General features: G+C 39.0%; 1 protein-coding gene across 3 annotated transcripts; it reads left to right on the plus strand.

Annotated features, from left to right (window-relative positions):
* Positions 1-206: 206 nt before the first annotated feature.
* On the plus strand, positions 207-12,309 carry ENY2 (ENY2 transcription and export complex 2 subunit). 3 transcript variants are annotated; one of them, XR_010658633.1, is made up of 6 exons: positions 207-354; positions 1,735-1,811; positions 5,740-5,810; positions 7,020-7,094; positions 9,576-11,039; positions 11,493-12,309. XR_010658633.1 is itself a non-coding variant. In XM_065902650.1 (5 exons), exons 1-5 carry the CDS (start codon positions 349-351, stop codon positions 9,650-9,652), a joined length of 306 nt encoding a protein of 101 aa, XP_065758722.1. In that variant the 5' UTR covers positions 207-348; the 3' UTR covers positions 9,653-12,309. The 3 variants fall into 3 exon arrangements, 2 of the variants coding, with proteins under 2 accessions (XP_065758722.1, XP_065758724.1); XM_065902650.1 differs by having other exon boundaries at positions 9,576-12,309; XM_065902652.1 differs by having other exon boundaries at positions 207-282; positions 9,576-12,309.
* The last annotated feature ends 8,479 nt before the right edge of the window (positions 12,310-20,788 follow it).

Consider the following 20,788-nt stretch of genomic DNA (forward strand, 5'->3'; position numbering starts at 1 on the left):
TGCGGCGTAGCGTGCCTTCTGGGAAATGTAGTGCCCGCGAGAAAGTTGCTTCTGTTGCATTCTGGGATATGTAGTCTTTCGGGAACTTAATGGCCGTGCGACAGCAGGAGCTGGACTCTCTTACCCAGAAGGCTGAGCGACCAGGAGGCGGCCCGCGCTAGTTAAATTCTCACTTTATAGGCAGGGTGGCGAGACCCCGCCCCGGAAATGCGTGTGCTAGCTTTCTGTGTGCTTAGGTGCCCGAGCTACTGAGGGTCTAGGTCCGGGCAGCCGAAGAGTGTGGTAGGTAACGGTCGTCAGCGCAAGGGTCATTTCGTCGCTGGGAAGGGACGGCCCTCGCCCGCGGTGATGGTGGTGAGCTATGCCCGTGGTCCTCAGGGCCGGGACCCGGGCCCAGCCCAGGCTCCTTTTGATGTGCTGTCTTTCGTTAGCTTCCCCGACCCGCGCTCGCGGGCCTGTAGGGCTCTCCGACAGGGCGTGCTACCGGAGTTGGCCTGAAGCCAGTCCTCGCTTTGTTTTCTGGCTCCTCCCCTCCCGCCTCTCCCGCTGTCTCCGCCCTATTCTGTTTTCCCAAAGAATGTCTGAACTGGGAGGGATCCCCTAGCGCCCTTGTTTTACCAGTGAGAAAACTGAGGCCTTTAAGAACTGACTTGTCCAAGGTCACTATCCGTAGTGTCGGGGCGAAGGCAAGATCAAATTCAGTATTCTAGGGAAGGTACTGACTGTAGACCTTAGTGTTATTTTGAAAATGTTAGCCTCCAACTGCAGAAGCAAAAATATCCTAGTTCTTTCTCAACCTCCTTTTCCTGTTGCATTAAAAAAAAAAAAAAAAAAAAAAAAAACACACAACTCTGAAAACTCACCGCCACTCTCAGGTTTCTTATAGGCGGCGAGTTGGGAGACGACAAAAGTTCTCAAGTTAGTGACAGATAAGTAGGGTAACGTTAGCTTATTCCAAGTTTTATAACTTAACCTTCCTCCTATTTCTACATCGTTTTGGTTGTCTGTTTTTACTGAAAATTGAGAATTTTCTAAGTTAGGAATTTATTTGAGATTTCTTTTTTCTTTATCCCAACCTGCAAGTTTTGATAAAGAACATACACACCCACACACAGCTAGTTTGGCGGTTGTAATTCTGTACATCCTAGTGAAGAGTAAAGCGATTAAGAGCCTTACCTGGAAATTTTGTCACCAACTGTACTTAATCTTTTATTGATATTCAGGTTATATAGCTTCCCCCAAATTTTGAATGCATTTAATTAAGAGGCAGAAATGATTAACAGTCAGTTATTATGTGCTGTTAGAGTATTTGGGGGCTTCTGGGGTCACAGTATCTGAGTTCACTTTTCTATCTTGGTTCCTCAGTTTCCTCACCTGTAAAATATAAACTGTGTTAATACTACTTACATAAAAGAATAAGATCTGGGAATTAAGTGAGATAAAAACACTTTAGCTCAGTGCCAGGCACGTATGCATTTAATAAATGTACAGTAATTGTTATTATCCAAAGACTTAATGAAGGGTATATGGGGGGGGAGAATTGTAAAGTTCATCATTATGACTTCTTGGGAAACAGTAAATAATATTGAGAGTAATGACATTGTCAACACATTGCTGAAATTTATCACCCCTTCAGTTGATAGACTGTTACATGTGTTGAGGTGCTAGCCTAGAGGATTTAGAAGACAGTGCTTCGTAAGTGTTCTGTATCTGAAAATACATGTTGATGTTCAGGTTAGCAAGATGAACAAAGATGCGCAGATGAGAGCAGCGATTAACCAAAAGTTGATAGAAACTGGAGAAAGAGAACGGTAAGTAATAGATTGTGGTAAAAAATTACATTTAACATCTTTAAACTATAATTTTGTTATATTACAAGAATCTAGTTATCAAGTAACAATACTGATGTTAGTAGAAATAATTACAGAAAATTGAGATTATCCAAAACTTCAATTCCTAACATCAATTTTAAAAAAATGCTTAGGTCTGTTCAATATGGCAAGACTTGGATGGAAGTGAATCATGTTCAAAGATGAACAGGAAGTGACTCTCTCTCAAAAAATGTGTAGTCTAAGGGAAAAGAAAAATACATACCCAAACAACTGCCATTGGAGATAAAATGTTGCCCAGTTTTTAACAGAGAGTCAACATAATGGAACCAGTTTCAGTTACCAGGTTCTCATATCCTCAGAGTGCATTTGCTGTTCTTACTCTCTGAAATATTCTTCTTTCCCCCCGTCTTTAACTGATTCGAGCTCATTATCAGGTTTTAATTTAAATATCATCTCTTCCAGGAATCTGTTAATTCCCAAATACCTTGTTCTGTCATAGCATTTAATTACTTTGTATTACACTGGCCTACTTTGCTAGTTTATATAAGTAGGATCTGAGTTCCTCCACAGCAGAAGCTGTATACCCAGCATCATCACCTAGCACATAATTTGCCAAGTAAACATCTGAAGAACGAACAGGTTTGCAAGTGCAGAGGAGAGGCTAAAGAATCAGAAAAGGCTTCCAGGAGCAGGGTGATAAATTGTATGAGAGAAGCCTAAGAGGGAACTTCCAGCTTCTACCTGGAGTTTAAGATGATCAGTGAAGTCTCCCAGAATGATGGAAGTGTTACTTCATCTGGCAGAGAAGAATTAGTGGTTCCCCAGCACAGTAAAAGAGAAAGGACAGTCTGGGCAGATGGAAACAAATATGCAAAGTCAAAGAAATTTGTTCTAATATTATAATATTCTGGGAGAACTGTGCAATTAAAATGTGAAAGACAGTGGATAGGAGAAATGTGGTTTTTGTATAATCAGAAATCTTTCCATTAAAAAGGATAAGAAACTAGCTCAAGTAATGGAAATGTATAATATTGTGTAACTAGAAGTCTAGGGTTTGAAGGTGCTTCAAGCACCACTGGGTCCAGTCTCTCAAAAACTGTCACCAAGAATATGTCTTTATTTTCCTCTCTCGTATCTGCTTTCCTCTGTTGGCTTTATTTTCCAGAAGGCATTACGCACAAGGTTGCAGGAATTAGGAGCTCAAAACTTACATCTCCAGCTAAGACTACTTTTCTCCTAGTAGTTTCAGCAATGGACTTAACTTGGTTACATCCTTGTTCAGTAATAGGCCATTCATGATCCCCCTTGCCTAGCTCACATTTCCATTGCTAGAGCCCTTACCCAGATTTCTTACACCGGAGTTGTAGAGTGTTTTTACTGTCAAAGAAATGGCAGAAAAATAGGTGGTAGGTTTGCAAAAACATTTGTTGACTTATCCTTGGGTGGTGGGAGGCACTAAAAAATTTTAAGAGACTGACTAGATCATGTTGCACTTTAGGAATGTTATTTTGGCAGTGTGAAGGAGATTTGAAGGACTAAAGATAGATTGCAGAAGATAATATCAGGCTAAAAGTAAAATAGCAAAAAAGGAAAGAACTTAAGTTTTTTTTTTTTTTAAGTAAAATCAACAACCGATGATAATGAGGAAGAAGAAAGCCTCTAGAACAGTGCCTTGGGAAACCAAGAGGATAGTATTGCCAGGAATGGCTGTAGGGGATTATGTATTATTGTTTTCATTTGTCTTCATTCACGTAGCTTTAAGTTACTGAGTTTCTACCATTTGCCATGTCCTGCTAAGGTCTGAAGATAGAATAGTGAACAAAATGAAGTCTGTTCTTTTATACTGCTTACATTTTCATGGAAGGAGACAGAAAATACATGTGCAATGTGTCAGATGGTGAGAAGTTCTAGAGGAAAAATAAAGCAGAGAATAATCAGGTGTGTTATAGAAAGGAAAAAATGTAGACCTCACTGATAAAGAGATCAGAAAGATTTGAGGGAGTGGGGAGACTCAAGAGCCATGGTCCTGAGACAGCTTGCTTGGCTCTTTTCTTTTTCTTTGGCGGCATTTCACACACCTTGTGGGACCTTAGTCCCTTCTCAGGGATGGAAGCCAGGGCCCTGCAAAAAGCACCGAGTCCTAACCACTGCACTGCCAGGACATCCCCTTGCCTGGCCTTTCGAGGAACCCGTGGAAGCCACTGAGACCGAGTCCGTTGGGTAAGGGAGAGAAACAGTAAAGTCCGAGACATCACTGAGGAGAGGGCACGCCATGCAGGGTCACTTAGGCTATAGCAAAGACCTGCATTGCATTCTGAGTGAACTGGGAGCCCCTGGAGGGTTTTGAGCTGGGAGAGGAGAAGGAAGTGTACAGGGGAAGTGGTGGGAGCAAGTCAGCAGGCTCTGGCGGCAGTCCAGTCACGAGAAGATGGCGGCCTGCACTGTCTCGTAATGGCAGAGGTGGTGAAAAGCATTTGAATTTCAGGTATGTGTTTAAAAACTGGAACCAATAGGATGTGCTTACAGATTGGATATTAGTGTTATCAAAATTACTGAGTGAAGGAGGCTGCCAAGGTTTCTAGCCTGAGCACCAAGACGAATGGAGTTGCCTTTCTGGTAAGAACAGCTTGAGGTGGAAGAGAAGCAAGAGTTGGGTTTTGGCCCTGTTAAGATTAAATTACTTGATTAAACATCAAGATGGAAATGCCACGCAGTGGATGTTAGGAATATTGAAAAAGAAGCAGTTTGGCTTGGGACTCGACATGTTTAAGCTTAGAAATGAGATGATTTAGGTTGAAGGTTGAGGCTTTATAACAGTAGGTTTTGCAGAAGATAAAATTTTTTTTGCACCCATGATGTCATTAGTTGTAATACATACTGTTATTTTTCTAACCATTAAGAAAAGAAAATACTGCCAATTAAATTATGATAGGCAGGCCAATGACTGGATTGTTAAAATGTGGGAAAGTACAGTCTTAGAATTAATGAAATACCATAGTTAATGTACTAAATAAAATTCTTCCTTGGTGGTTCAGACGGCCTGGTGCACTGGGAGGACCCTGAGGAGTCGGGTGGGGAGGGAGGTGGGAGGGGGGATCGGGATGGGGAATACATGTAACTATATGGCTGATTCATGTCAATGTATGACAAAACCCACTGAAATGTTGTAAAGTGATTGGCCTCCAACTAATAAAATAATATTAAAAAAAAAAAAAAAAAGAATCTGCCTGCAATGCAGAACACGTGGGTTCGATCCCTGGGTCGGGAAGATCCCCTGGAGAAAGGAATGTCTATCCACTCCAGTATTCTTGCCTAGAGAACTCCATGGACAGAGGAGCCTGGCAGGCTACAGTCCATGGGGTCACAGAGAGTCAGACATGACTGAGCTACCAACACATAACATAGCCAGTGTATAATTTAGAAGGCTAATGAGAAAAAGGGAGGGGGAAGTCTATAAGGTTGAGGGATAATGGGGCAGTAAGATAGTTAACGGTTAAGAATTTGTAGTTAAAGAATGGATTCTGGGATTTGAAGCTTTCAAAAGTACAGCTGCTTCAAACTCAACTAATATCCTTTTGAAGTTGTACAAAACCCACAATATTCCTGTGGTGGAGGGAAGTAGAAAGTGTTTAAGAAGACCCAAGTTGGGTTTCTTATGAAGTATTGTGTCCTATCCACTTGACTGAATTTTATTAATGATGAAAATGAGGCTCAGCATTTAAATGACTCACATAAGATCAAAGAACTTTTTAGTGATAGAACCAAGATTAGATCATGGTTAAATTAAAAGTTTTGTAACCAGAGGCAGGGGATTTTTCATTGAACAGTGAAGCTTTGCTTCAAACATTCCTATCTAAGATACGGTACGCTGCTGTAGTTTAATTTGGAAACGCTTCTTTTTCAACAGCCTCAAAGAGTTGCTGAGAGCTAAATTAATTGAATGTGGCTGGAAGGATCAGTTGAAGGCACACTGTAAAGGTAATCAGTTTCATTCAGAAGATAAGCTAATTTCACTGCTCTCAACTGTGTGGGTCTGAAATTCACTAGAAAAAATTATAATCAGTATTTTAAGATATATTGAGAGTGCTCAAGCATAGTTTTACACAAATAGAAAATTGAATCATGTTGTATAGACTACTTGCACTGAGTGATCATATGTAGACCTGTTCCTTAAATTTTAGAAATGTTTCTTTGTGTTTCTCTTAAAACAATTGAGGCAAGATTTCCTCTGGCATGAAATATCCCACCTTTCTCAGTGTGCCTACTGGAAGTGAAACATTAGTGATTCCTAGTTAGTTTTTCTTAGTAACATATTGAGCATGTTATGGCTGGCAGACTTATAGAAATTTTATCTCCTGTCTTTACTAGTGTTATTTTTGAAAAAAAATCATCTATAAAAGCTCTTAGAAAATTACTTATATTTTTTAAATTATAAAATAGAAGCTTGTTAAATTACTGGGTATTGATGATGATGCCATTAGCTAGATTCGACAAATCACTAAGGTGAGCCTCCTTCCTTTCTGGCTCAGCTTTTGGCATGATGGAATTCTGGATATTTATAATGAATTCTCATTGTAATGGTTTCTACAAATAGTAATGATAATAGAGACTTGATACATTAATCCAAAGAAGGCAATGTGCCAAATTAACAAAAGCATAGACTTTAAGGTCATATAGACCTTCGGTGTAAGACTGGAACTGTATTTCAAGTTGTGTTTGAATGAGTTACTTAATTTTTAAGCATCACTTTCCTCACTTTCAAAGTGGAAAAATGCCCAGGTGATTAGATAATCATGAATATTAAATATTGCAAAGCACCCAGCACATAATAAGGGTCCAGTAAGTGCTAACTCCTTTCCTCCTCCTCCTCTTGGTCCAGCATAGAGAAGAGAAAGGAGCAAAGGAGTTGTTCCATATTTTAATTTTGGGCAATTTGAATTTACAGTTCAAATTCATTCTGCTTGTTACAACTATTTGTCTTATGTTTTGGACCTGGTGAATACATGCTGTGTTTAAGATTGAACTAAATCTTCATTAGAAAGAAAAAAAGAAGTGTCCTCTTTTTTTTTTTTTTTTTTAAAGACCAGTCTGGACTCTAAAAACATGATCTTAACCCTTCCTCTATGAAAATCTTTCTTACAGATAATGATTTTAAATGATATGATTTGTTTTTTGCTTTTGCATAAGAGGTAATTAAAGAAAAGGGACTAGAACACGTTACTGTTGATGACTTGGTGGCTGAAATCACACCAAAAGGCAGAGGTAAGGAATACAAATTGTGTGAAAGGAAATGTGGGCTAAGACATGATTTGTTTTCTCTTTTGCTGGTTCAGGTTTTCTTTTTTTTTTTTTAACAAGGAAAAGCACTCTTTCTAAAATTATGTGGGTATACTTGCATCTTCTCTTTGGGAAGAGTTATAGTTGCCTCGCCAACTTTCTTGCACAGTTTTGAGTAACAAATGAGGTGTAAAATGTTTTGTACTCTTAAAACAATATACCCCTGTAAGTTGATATGGTTGTTAAAACAGATTTCTAAAATTTGGGATTTTTTTATAGAGGCAAATATTACCGGAAGCTAGGATTTGTAAAGTTTAGCCTGATGTTTAATAATTTAGTGTTTTACACCAACCCCTGAGTCATGGCTCACTTTCCTTATTAAAAATAAACAAAATTGTCTTCTTGTATGTCTAATTAAGAATCTGGTAGCTCCATAACTTCATGATTGGGTAATTCATGTTTAAGACTCACACTTCAGCTGCCTTCTTAATTTCTCCCTTTAATGCCTTGTTAAGGGAAACCAAAAGAAACAGGAAATAATGTTAAGTCTATATGTAATAATTACGTGTAACTAGATTATTTTCATTTATTTTGAGGAAGGCGGTAGGGGGTGGTTGTAGTTATAAGTGGAAGCAGGTAAATTAGACCATTAGTTGTTTCTTCACACAGAAAAAGTAAAAAGAATTGAAGTACGAAAAGTAAATTATTACTAGAGAATACTAGGCCCCTGAATTGCTACCACCTGGAAAGAGCTACCGCATCCCATGGTCCTTTCCAACCGTCTTTTAAAACATAACTTTGTCAGTCAGTCATATTTCAGGGCGGGGGCAGTACTTATTGCCCTCCCCATGGATATATATTTTTAAATGAATTTCTATATTTTGTTTCTACTTTTCTTCTGTAATTTATGCTTAATCTGTTAACATTTAAGAAGTAAATCTGTTAACAGGGCAGAAATTATCTCTGTATTTCCTTCAGTGCTTGTGTGTTGGATATTTCAATCCCTTATAGCTCCCCTGCTAGAGAATTAGCAAAAAAGAAAAGTAAAAATAAATATTTTCTTTTTATTGTTAAGAAAGTATTTTTTAAATTAACATATGGTAAAATTGACCCTTTTTAGTGTCAGTTCTGTGAACTTTATACTATGTATAGATTCGTTCTAAAAGACTCCCTCAAGCTATTCCTTTATAGTCATACCTCATCCGTAACCCCAAGGCAGCTGATCTGTTCTCAGTCATCATAATTTTGAGTACAAGTATATTTAATATACATATTGATCACATTTCCAGTGGACTTAATTATGTAGTCCTTATTTGGCAGGTTTATACTAAATTTATAAAAAGAAGTATCTGTCTTATTTCATTTCTGTCATTTGTGGAATTTTTTGTAGAAATATTGAACTATATCTGAATATTTCATTTCCTCTGGATTCAAGCAAATAACATGAGAGGTTAAAGTTAATTCCTTCTTGTCCTTATTTATTAGTAGCTAGAAAGGGGGGAAATAGTGTAGATTTAATAACTGACATTTAATATTAAGTTTCAAGGATCAGGGCTTTTTCCCCCCTCGTTTTTTTGGCTGTGCCTTGCTGCTTCTGGGATCTCAGTTCCCCAACAAGGGAATGAACCTGGGCCACATGGCAGTGAAGCCTGCAGTCCTAACCACTAGGCCACCAGGGAACTCCCATTTCCCCATTTTTGGTTTAATATTCAGAGTAGGTAGTATAGTCAGTCACATGATTCAAGATTTGAAATATGAACATATGACAGAAACAACTATTGTTGAAGCTTTTGCATCTTTGTTGATTCAAGAGAATATATGCATTTATTTCAATACAGTATCACCAAATTATCTCCCCAAATATGCTGTATCAGTTTATTCTCTCACCAGCCAATGTAACAGGGCCAATTTTCCCTAAGTCTTGCCAATACATATATTAGTGACCTTTGGATTTGAGCCAGTCTGATTGGTAAAACATGCTATCTGAATGGTAGTTTTAATTTTCATTTCTGTTGTGAGATTAAGTTCTTTTGACATTCAAGAACTGTGTGCTTCTCCTTTCATCATTTTTCTGTAAGCCTGCTGATCTTTGTCATATCAAGTTGAAGAAATTGTATAGTAGAGAGTTTACCCTGTTTTTGTAAGAGTGCTTTCTCTGTTTTTTTGTTTGATTTTAACCAGGCTTATGAAGTTGCATTTGAATCAGATTTAGCAATCTTTTATAGCCTCGCTTTCAGAAAGGCCTTTTCTATTCCTAAAGAATTTTCACATGTGCAGTATATTTTTAGATATTGGATAGTTCTTTCAAACAATAAATTTCAAATATACTTTATTTTCTCAGATGTCTTTTTTTTGAAGCATGAGGGTTACTTAGAAATTTCACTTGGTAATCCTGAATAAAGTACCAGATCTCAAATTGATAGATATTAATTGGAATTGTCTTATGTTTTTATTTTTATATTTCAGCCCTGGTACCTGACAGTGTAAAGAAGGAACTCCTACAAAGAATAAGAACATTCCTTGCTCAGCATGCCAGCCTTTAAGATTGAATTAGATTGTGTTGTTTTGTGGTTTTATTTCTAAAGTAAAACTTGCCATAAATTAGGAATCGACTTCCCAAACTAAAATCCTTTTTTGTATGATGGTATACAGTTTTCAGTAATGATGTATACATTGTATTGATTTTTTTCCCTAAATGTGTTATTTTAATAAATATCTCATGAATGGGTTTGAAGTTTCCTTGGATTTTGGAATAAATGGGACTTTATTAATAATTCATCAGATTTGTTGAGAGAAAAGTCAGCAATTAATATAGTTTAAGTGTTAAGTATGTAAATATGTTAAGTAAGCACATTTCTGTACTAACAATTTAGGGGAAGTAAGCAGCTTCTTCTGATTGTTTGGATGTAGTATATGCCTCTTTTGAATCCCTATATTTTATAATATATGTCCCATCTTGTACTATGGATACCTTATTTCTTATTTGTTATAAACGCTGAGGGTTAGGACTGGGTCTTACTCATCTTTATGTGCCTTCCTTATTCCTCAAAGAATTTACCATCTTACTGGAAGAGAGAACATTTGCAAAGTGGCTGCATACCAAGCTCCTCTCACATACTCTACTCATCTGAACTTTGAAAGCAGAAACTAAATTGCATCCCCACATACTAAGGTCAAGAACGAACTAATGGGAAATAATCTCCACCCATAGCTTTACTTTGACATCAAGATTGCCAAATGCATGAACTTTGTCTGTTCTTATGTGATCTCTGCTGGAAAATGAGAATGTTGATCATCCTGCCACTTGGAACTCTTCCCACTTCTCACGTTGTTTAGACCTCCCACTGGAACCTCCTCCTGTTTCTTGTGGATACCTTTTGCTATATGGAACTTTAAATAATGATGTTTCTTAGTGCTCCCTCTGGGCCCTCTGCCTAATGATATGATTTCCTGGGCAGATTCCAGGAAACTTGGGTCAGACCATGGCTTCAAATACTAACAGATTGATAAATGGTAAACTGCATCTCCAACCCAGCCTCAGGATCCATGTACTCAACTGCTATGGAGCAGCTTCCTTGAATGTTCCATAAACACCTCAAACTGACCACACCTAAGAGTGATTTTTTTTTTTTTTTTTTGTCTCCAGTAACTGCCCATACTGTGTTTCTATTCTGTCTGAATGATTCTCCCAGACATACAGATTACCTGAAAGTGTTAGTTGCTCAGTCATGTCCGACTCTTTGCAACCTCATGGACTGCAGCCCACCAGCCTCCTCTGGGATTCGCCAGGCAAGAATACTGGAGTGGGTAGCCACTCCCTTCTCCAGGGGATCTTTTCGACCCAGGGATTGAACCCAGGTGTCCTGCATTGCAGACATATTCTTTACCATTTGAGCCACCAGATTACTTGTTAAAACATTGATTCTAAAGGTAAGGAATATGGCACAAGATTGTGTATTTCAGACAGGCTTCTCAAATGTGCTCATGCTGCTAATCAAGACCATTTTGAGTGTCACAAGATTGTAAATTGTCAACTACCTGCCCTCTTAGGCCCTCTTAAGTTCAAACCCAGATTACTGCAGTAGGCTCTTAATATTTCCTCGCTTCAGTTGCTCCATGCCTCCTCCAATATATCTTCCACATTACTGCCTAAGTGACCTTACTAAAATTCAAGTCTGGTCATTTTTATTCCCCTACCTGTAATTTCTCAATAGGTAAAGTTCAAGCTCAGCCATATCATCTAGGCTCCTCTTGAACTGCCATTTACTTATTTCTCTGGTTAAGAGTCCCCAAAAGGGTCAAGTTGCTATATCTCTTAATACAGTAGAAAATGCACCAAACTGGGTAGCCCTCTTACATAACTCATTCCTACTTGCCTTCCAGAATTCAGCTTATTGCCAGAATATTCTGACGTTTCTTGCTCTGTGCTGATTCCCGACCACTTTTTCTATGAGAAGCACCTGTTCCTGATTTCAGCACAGTGGTTTTCCCACTTGAGCAACTCCTGGAGGGGAGAAAACATAACTTAATTTTGTATGGTACTTATTTGTGGGTGAATGGACAAAGCAGTTAACACATGAATGAACTAGTGAACAAACATGGGAGTGAAAAAGGAAGGTAGCAGTACAGTGCAGTTGAGTAATGCATTCATGTTAATTTTTGGATCATGCTCTAGAGATACAAATTTCTGATGAATTTATGTTTTAAGTGTAGTCATTGAACGAACTGGACTTAATTATGAAAACTTGAGTCCAAGACACACAGAATTATAAAACTGTCCCAAAAGATTTTGTTTCACTTCATTTCTTATAAAGCAATGATCCAAAGTAATAATAGTTATATTCACCATTATGCTACCAGTTATTCAAAAATGAAACAATCTTAAGTGGTACATAAATATTGAACAATTGGATTTTATTTCATAGTATTGTATATGAAAGCAAATTGCTTATAAAGATACTAGTTTAATAGCTCAAAAGAAAATATGAGAAAAATGGAAAATATTTCGAAATGAAACAAAAATAGCTGACTTGAAAATAATAATTCAAAATACTAAAGAGCCTAGCTTTAAAATGATAATATCGAGAAATTCCCCACTATCTCTAGGTTTTTTGATTTTTATTTTTGACCTCTTAGAAATTATCCTGTAGTTTTCATCTAGAACCATTGATATCTTTCAAATAAACCAACTTTGTATATAGCTTGACTCACATCATTGATTTATGTTAAATTAGGAATACATCTTTTAAAAGTTTTGCACCCTTTCATGCTCAGTGTTGAAAATTCATTAGGAGATTACTGTTACATGACTGTGGGTGAGTAAAATACTAATTAGGATTACCATAAGCTTCTCTTGTATAGGATTAAAGAAGACCCAAGTAAATTATTTATGTAATCGCTTTGCTCTGGCACCACAAGAGTATCATTTGGTTGAGCAGTGCCAAGCCTGGGCCTGGGTGATGTTGGGGATTGGTAATTGGATATGGGACTTACATAACTTGAAAAAAGACTCCATCTAACTCAAGAGAATTGTGACAGCTGCTCAGTAGCTGATGTTGGAAATGATCCAGCATGTGGTTTAACCCTTCTCGTAAATGACTATCTCATGTTACTCAGTGGCTTCATAAGACCCCTCATATTTATCATCAGAAACCACACAAAAGTCATTGGATGAATCTGCCAAGAAAACTTAACAAGTACAATTAGACAATTTGAGTTGTGATCTCATCTATTACACTGAATTATCAGGTAAGGCTGACTTCTGCCTCAGTTTCTTCATCTGCTTAATAGATCTGATAATGCTGACCTGGAGAGAATGAAAATAATTTTTAAAACTGTAGACATTATTAGTAGGATAATTATAAAAAGCAATATGGGTAAATCAGAAAAAAAAATACAGATTCATGTTATTCCTAGGAAAAACTGTTCAGTTGCTCAGTCCAACTCTTGTACAACCCCGTAGACTGTAGCCTGCTGGGCTCTTCTGTCCATGGGATTTCCCATGCAAGAACACTGGAGTAGATTACCATTTACTCCTCTGGGGGATCATCTCGACCTAGGGATTGAACTCGCATCTCCGCCTCTCCTGCACTGCAGGCATATTCTTCACGCTGAGCTACCTGGAAAGGCCTAGGAAAAACTAGAAATATGTAATTATTTACTATGTGTATTCTAGATTTGTTTTGATACAAGTATTACACTTGTGTAGAAAGATGCTTTTATTTTTCAGGAATTTCCAAGTAATATTAATTGCCATAAGAATGCCTACAAATATAAAGACCTACATAATAACTTGATCAGAATAGAAAAAAATCACTATAATGGCACTTAGCAGGGAGAGCTGAAATTATCTTTTCACCCTGATTTTACTATGACACAAATCTGTATCCCACTTATCTTTTGATATTCAATGCGTAACAGAGTGCGTAATAGAATTCCTAATATATTCTTTTAAATGAATAGATAAATGGCAAAGGAGAAAACCTGTTTATTCCAGATTTTGAATTATATTTGGTTATTCTGCTGATCAGTCACCAGGGGGCAGTTGAAGCCTATACTTTGATCCTCTCTGGGGCTCACTGAAATATGTTCTCATGTCAACAGGCCCAAATCCAGGCCAGTCAGCTTTTTCAAGATGATAATGCAATTGAATTAAAACCTAATATAAAGACCTCAGAATGTGCTTCTGGTATATATTAAGATGAAGCTACACTGAGATGCTATTTTAGTGGGATAATAATAATGTAGATATTATTTTACTGGGATCATTTTCTGAAGCCAATTTAGTAATTCAGACAGCAAATTGATTTAAATAGCACAACTGAAATAATTCTATTTCAACTATTTTATCAAAAAAGCACAGTATGTAAATTCTTAATAGTTTCCAGTACATTTTCCATCACTATGCTCCTCTCTCAGAAAGCCCTTTTAAAAGAATATTCATATTTTTTCCCTTACAATGTAACTTTGTTAAAATATATATATGCATGTCATGAAGTGCAAAGTCACTTTAGCAATGTCTGACTCTTTGTGATCCTATAGACTGTAGCTTTCCAGGTTCCTCTGTTCATGGGATTCTCCAGGCAAGAATAGTGGAGTGGGTTGCCATTACCTCCCCCAGAAGTATATGTGTATATATATATATATATTTATATACATAAATCGAGCCTCATATAGTTCCAAATGAATGCTGGCTTGTGATAACAGTGAAGAAAGCCAATGAATAAAGGTAGATAGAATCTGCACGCATGGTGGATTGTTGCTCATAAAACAGTTTTGATACTGGAGCTGATACTCATCATATCTATAAATGCTTTGGCTTTGTGCCTGGGACCACCAGAATTTAGTGATAATATAGGTTTTCCAGTTACTTTATACCTTTGTATTCTAAAATTATTTGTGGAGGGCACAGCTTTAAGAATTTATCCTTCCTAGACAGCTTCTTATATCAAAGTTGGGCTTTGGCAGCATAAGAGTCACTAAATAGAGTAATTGAAATAGAGATGTCCATTAAACTGCAGCCTGTGTGATGTGCTTCCCTGGTGGCTCAGAGGGTAAAGTGTCTGCCTGCAATGTGGGAGACCTGGGTTTGATCCCTGGGTCAGGAAGATCCTCTGGAGAAGGAAATGGCAACCCACTCCAGTACGCTTGCCTGGAAAATCCCATGGACAGAGAAGTCTGGTAGGCTACAGTCCATGGGGTCGCAAAGAGTCAGACACGACTGAGTGACTTCACTTTCACTTTGTGTGATGTGCAGGTGACTTAGGTAGCAATACTGATGCCAGCAGATTTGGAAAACTCAGCAGTGGCCACAGGACTATAAAGGTCAGTTTTCATTCCAATCCCAAAGGAAGGCAATGCCAAAGAATCTTCAAACTATCACACAATTGCACTCATTTCACATTAGCAAAGTAATGCTTAAAATTATCCAAGCTAGGTTTCAAGAGTACATGAACTGAGAACTTCCAGATGTTCAAGCTGGATTTAGAAAAGGCAGAGGAACCAGAGATCAAATTGCCAACATCCGCTGGATCACAGAAAAAGCAACAGAATTTCAGAAAAACATCTGCTTCACTAACTATGCTGAAAAGCCTTTAACTGCGTGGATGACAACAAACTGGAAAATTCTTAAAGAGATGGGAATACCAGACCATCACACCTGCCTCCTGAGAAACCTGTATGCAGGTCAAGAAGCGACAGTTAGAACTGGACATGGAACAACGCCGGACTGGTTCAAAATGGGGAAAGCAGTATGTTAAAGTTGCATATTGTCACCCTGCTTCTTTAACTTAAATGCAGAGTACATGATGCAAAATGCCAGACTGGATGAAGCACAAGCTGGAATCAAGATTGCCAGGAGAAATATCAGTAACCTCAGATACGCAGATAACAACACCCTTATGGCAGAAGGCGAAGAGGAACTAAAGAGCCTCTTGATGAAGGTGAAAGAGGACAGTGGAAAAGCTGGGTTAAAACTAAGTATTCAAAAAACGAAGATCATGGCATCCAGTCCCATCACTTCATGACAAATAGGTGGGAAAACACTGGGAAACAGTGAGAGACTTCATTTTCTTGGGCTCCAAAATCACGGCAGATGGTGACTGCAGCCATGAGATTAAAAGACGCTTGCTCCTTGGAAGAAAAGCTATGACAAACCTAGACAGTATATTAAAAAGCAGAGAATTTGTCAATAAAGGTCCGTCTAGTCAAAGCTATGGTTTCTCCAGAAGTCATGTATGGATGTGAGAGCTGGACTATAAAGAAGGCTGAATACCAAAGAATTGATGCTTTTGAACTGTGGTGTTGGTGAAGACTCTTGAGAGTCCCTTGGACTGCAAGGAGATCCAACCAGTCCATCCTAAAGGAAATCAACCCTGAATATTGATGCTGAAGCTGAAGCTCCAATACTTTGGCCACCTGTTGCAAAGAACCAACTCATTAGAAAAGACCCTGACGCTGGGAAAGATTGAAGCCAGGAGGAGAAGGGGACGACAGAGGATGAGATAGTTGGATGGCATCACCGACTCAATGGACATGAGTTTGAGTAATCTCCAGAAGACGGTGAAGGACAGGGAAGCCTGGCATGCTGCAGTCCATGGGGTTGCAAAGAATTGGACACGAATGAATGATTGAACAACAACAGATGGCACTAGTGGTGAAGAACCTGCCTGCCAATGCAGGGGATGTAAAGAGACACAGACTGGATCCCTGGGTGAGAAGATCCCCTGGAGAAGGGGATGGTAACCCACTCCTGTTTTCTTGCCTGGAGAATTCCATGGACAGAGGAGCCTGGCGGGCTACAGTCCTTGGGGTTGCAAAGAGTTAGACGCAACTTAGCATGTATGCACACACACATCATGTGATTTGGGGAGTGTTCAGCACTCCAGTGTTCTTGCCTGGAGAACCCCAGGGATGGGGTCGCACAGAGTCGGACACGACTGAAGTGACTTAGCAGCAGCATGGCTAACGGAGAAGGCAATGGCACCCCACTCCAGTACTCTTGCCTGGAAAATCCCATGGACAGAGGAGCCTGGTAGGCTACAGTCCATGGAGCCGTGAAGAGTCGGAAACAACTGAGCGACTTCACTTTCACTTTTCACTTTTATGCATTGGAAAAGGAAATGGCAACCCACTCCAGTGTCCTTGCCTGGAGAATCCCAGGGACGGGGTCGCAGAGAGTCAGACACGACTGAAGTGACTTAGCAGCAGCATGGCTAATACCGTATGTGTGTGGGCGCTCTGGTCTTCCTCTCAGTTTTACCATTATTGAGCTTAATGACTTCATTAGTCACTTAAATGTTCTACATGACAGACGTCTGTCAACAACACATCTCCTTTCTGCTAAGGATGCCAGGAGTATAATAAAGAATGAGAATTATGGGCATTCCTCTTCTGAGATGTGACATAAAGTCAGAGTTACGGTAAAAGACTTTTACAAGTCTTTAAACATATGCTGTATTTTTCTCCCTAGTAATGGGGCTCATAAAACAATTCTGTGTATGGGATCTATCTCCCATATTTTACCCCATCCATAAGCACTGGGCTTTCAGCAGACCTAGTTCATGTAAAAGCACAGATGTTTTCATTGACCAGCTGCATTTCCTATGTTCCTGATACAATTCATTCACTTTTTAGAGACTTCGTAGAGACTTCCAGCCAATTGGTGACCTTTCGAACATTATTATCCATCACGCCCTTCATGTTCTCTCTTCCCTCTCCACCTGCTTAGATTTCATGGTTTATCAACAGAACTCCCTTACAGTGACCCTGAACTTCTCTCTTCTTTTTTTTCTAATCACACACAGTCCAGATTAAACCTAATTACCCCAAGGGCTTCCTCCCTGTGTGCACCTGAACACCTGAATTTTACTGAGGAAAATCACACAACCCTTCTCTAAATTTCACTCTAAAACAGCAATGACAACATTCTCAAAAACAACTGGCATGACCTTTTCAAAAACGTTAATGTCAAGAAGGAATGAAAGACTAAAAAAAGAAAAAGGAAAGAAACAAAAGCCAGGAACCGTTCCATGTTAAAAGACAATGAAGAGACATTAGTATTTAAAGCAACGTGTAAACACACAAAACACAACTATTAAGAACATTATTAGGGCAAAATAGAAAACTTGGAAAATGAACTGTGGTATCACTGTTAAAATTCCTGAGTGTTACCTTTGTATTCAAGTAGAAAGACCTTATTCCCCAGTGAAGCATTTAGGGGCAAAGTGTCACATTGCAGTATGTGTGTTAGTTGCTCAATTGTGTCTTGCCTCTTTTGCGACCCCATGGACTGGGGTCAGGCTCCTCTGTCCATAGAATTCTCCAGGCAAGAATACCGGAGTGGGTTGCCATGCCCTGCTCCAGGGGATCTTCTTGACCCAGGAATTGAACCCAGATCTCCTGCGTTACATGCAGATTCTTAACTGTCAGAGCCACCAGGGAAGCCTGTCACATTGCAACTGACTCAAACAGTTCAACAACAGAAGTGTATGTATATTAAATATGAAGAGAGAGAAAGAACATGCTAATCTAAGGGAAGGGGATGTAAATACTTATTTCAGATACGTTTGAAATTTTTCAAAGTAAAATTCTGAAAACAAGTAATGATCACAAATCTCAATGAACACTTTTCACTGCCCAAGAATCCTCCTACGCTTTGCTAATCTATACATTGCCCGCGCCCCTGAAATGCCTATTTTACCCTCCTTTCCTGAACAACACTGCCTCATGCTTTATCAAGGAACAGCTGCAATCAGACAAGAATTCAGCAATCAGACAAGCACCTTCATTAGTTCAGTTCAGTTCAGCCACTCAGTCGTGTCCGACTCTTTGCGACCCCATGAACTGCAGCACACCAGGCATACCTGTCCATCACCAGCTTCTGGAGCTTGCTCAAACTCATGTCCATCAAGTCAGTGAGGCCATCCAACCATCTTATCCTCTGTTGTCCCCTTCTCCTCCTGCCTTCAGTATTTCCCAGCATCAGGGTCTTTTCCAAGGAATCAGTTCTTCACATCAGGTGGCCAAGGTATTGGAGCTTCAGCTTCAGCATAAGTCTTTCCAAAGAATATTCTGGACTGATTTCCTTTAGGATCAACTGGTTTGATCTCCTTGAAGTCAGGGACTCTCAGGAGTCTTCTCCAACGCCACAGTTCAGAAGCATCAATTCTTTGGTGCTCAGTTTTCTTTATAGTCCAACTCTCACATCCATGCATGACTACTGGAAAAACCATAGCTTTGACTAGATGGACCTTTGTTGGCAAAGTAATGTCTCTGCTTTTTAATATGCTGTCTAGGTTTGTCATAGCTTTTCTTCCAAGGAGCAAGCATCTTTTAATTTTATGGCTGAAGTCACCATCTGCAGTGATTTTGGAACCCCCAAAAATGAAGTCTCTCACTGTTTCTCCATCTATTTGCCATGACATGATGGGACCGGATGCCATGATTTTTGTTTTTTGAATATTGAGTTTTAAGCCAGGTTTTTCACTCTCTCTTTCACTTTCACCAAGAAGCTCTTTAGTTCCTCTTCGCTATCTGCCATAAATGTGGTGTCATCTGCGTATCTGAGGTTATAGATCTTTCTCCTGACAATCTTGATTCCAGCTTGTGCTTCATCCAGTCTGGTATTTTGCTTGATTTACTCTGCATATAAGTTAAATAAGCAGGGTGACAATATACAGCCTTGATGTACTCCTTTTCCTATTTGGAACCAATCTGTTGTTCCATGTCCAGTTCTAACTGTTACTTCTTGACCTGCATACAGGTTTCTCAGGAGGCAGGTTAGGTAGTGTGGTATTCCCATCTCTTTAAGAATTTTCCAGTTTGTTGTGATCTACATAGTCAAAGCCTTTTTGTTGTGATCTACACAGTCAAAGGCTTTGGCATAATCAATAAAGCAGATGCAGATGTTTTCCTGGAATTCTCTTGCTTTTTCTGGAACTCTTTTGCAAAACTGCACTCATTCCACACGCTAACAAAAAATTCTCCAAGCCAGGCTTCAACAGTACATGAACCGTGAACTTCCAGATGTTCAAGCTGGATTTAGAAAGGACAGAGGAACCAGAGATCAAATTGCCAACATCCGCTGGATCATAGAAAAAGCATCCTCATCATTCATCACTAAACCTATCAGCCTTCCTGAACCTGTACCCATGTGTCCAGCCTTTCCTCTGTCTCTGCTCTGTGCTTCTCTCTCTTTCTCAATGTCTGCCTTCCTGCATTTGTCCCCCTCTCTTTCATCTGAAGTTTCTCCCTAGCAGCACAGTCGTTTAGCCAAGTAGGTCCCCTCTTTTATAAAAACCATTTCTTGATCACAGATCCCAGGAACTGCCCCATTTCTCTGCTCCCATTCACAGTGAGGCAGGCTTCATCACTGAGTTGTCTGTAGGTACTGTCTCCACTTCTTCATCTGGCACTCATTTACTCATGGGAATTATATCCCAATGAAGCTATTCATGTCAAGGTTAAGGGAAACTACTTTAATCAACCTCTTGGCAACATTATAATAAGTGACCACTCTCCTTCCTTGGACACATTCTTCGTGATTTCCATTCTACAAAACTGTATGATTTTCCTCCTAACTTATGGCTGCTGTCTTTCAGTCTGTTTGCTAACTTCTCTTGTTGTTGTTGTTGTTTAGTCACTAAGTCATGTCCAACTCTTCCGCCATCCTATGGACTATAGTCCACCAAGCTCCTCCGTCCATGAGATTTCCTAGGCCAGGGTACTGGGGTGGGTTGCCATTTCCTTCTCCAGGAGATCTTCCCAACCCAGGGATTGAACCTATATCTCCTGCATTGGCAGATGGATTCTCCACCACTGAGCCACTAGAGAAGGCTAACTCCTCTTCTGCTAGACCTCTAATTGTTAAGTCTCAAATCCTAATCACGTGACTCAATTTTTTTCCTCTACCTGTAACCTCTCCCTAAATCAAGGGTTCTTAACCGTTTTTAGCAGTAAAGTGAAGCCTATGAACTCTCTCCCAGAATAGCATATTTAAATGCAAAAAATAAACATTTTAGAATTACACAGAAAACTGTACTGAAATGTAATTGTAAGATATTTCCAAATAAATGAATGATATTCCTCTTTATTAAAACAGAAATAAGGCAATGCATTTCAAATACAGGTAAGCTTCATGTCTTATTATTTTAAATATCAGTGTAAAGGCTTATTCAAGT

Source organism: Muntiacus reevesi, chromosome 12 (assembly GCF_963930625.1).
Source record: "Muntiacus reevesi chromosome 12, mMunRee1.1, whole genome shotgun sequence".
In the NCBI taxonomy this organism is placed as follows: Eukaryota; Metazoa; Chordata; class Mammalia; order Artiodactyla; family Cervidae; genus Muntiacus; species Muntiacus reevesi.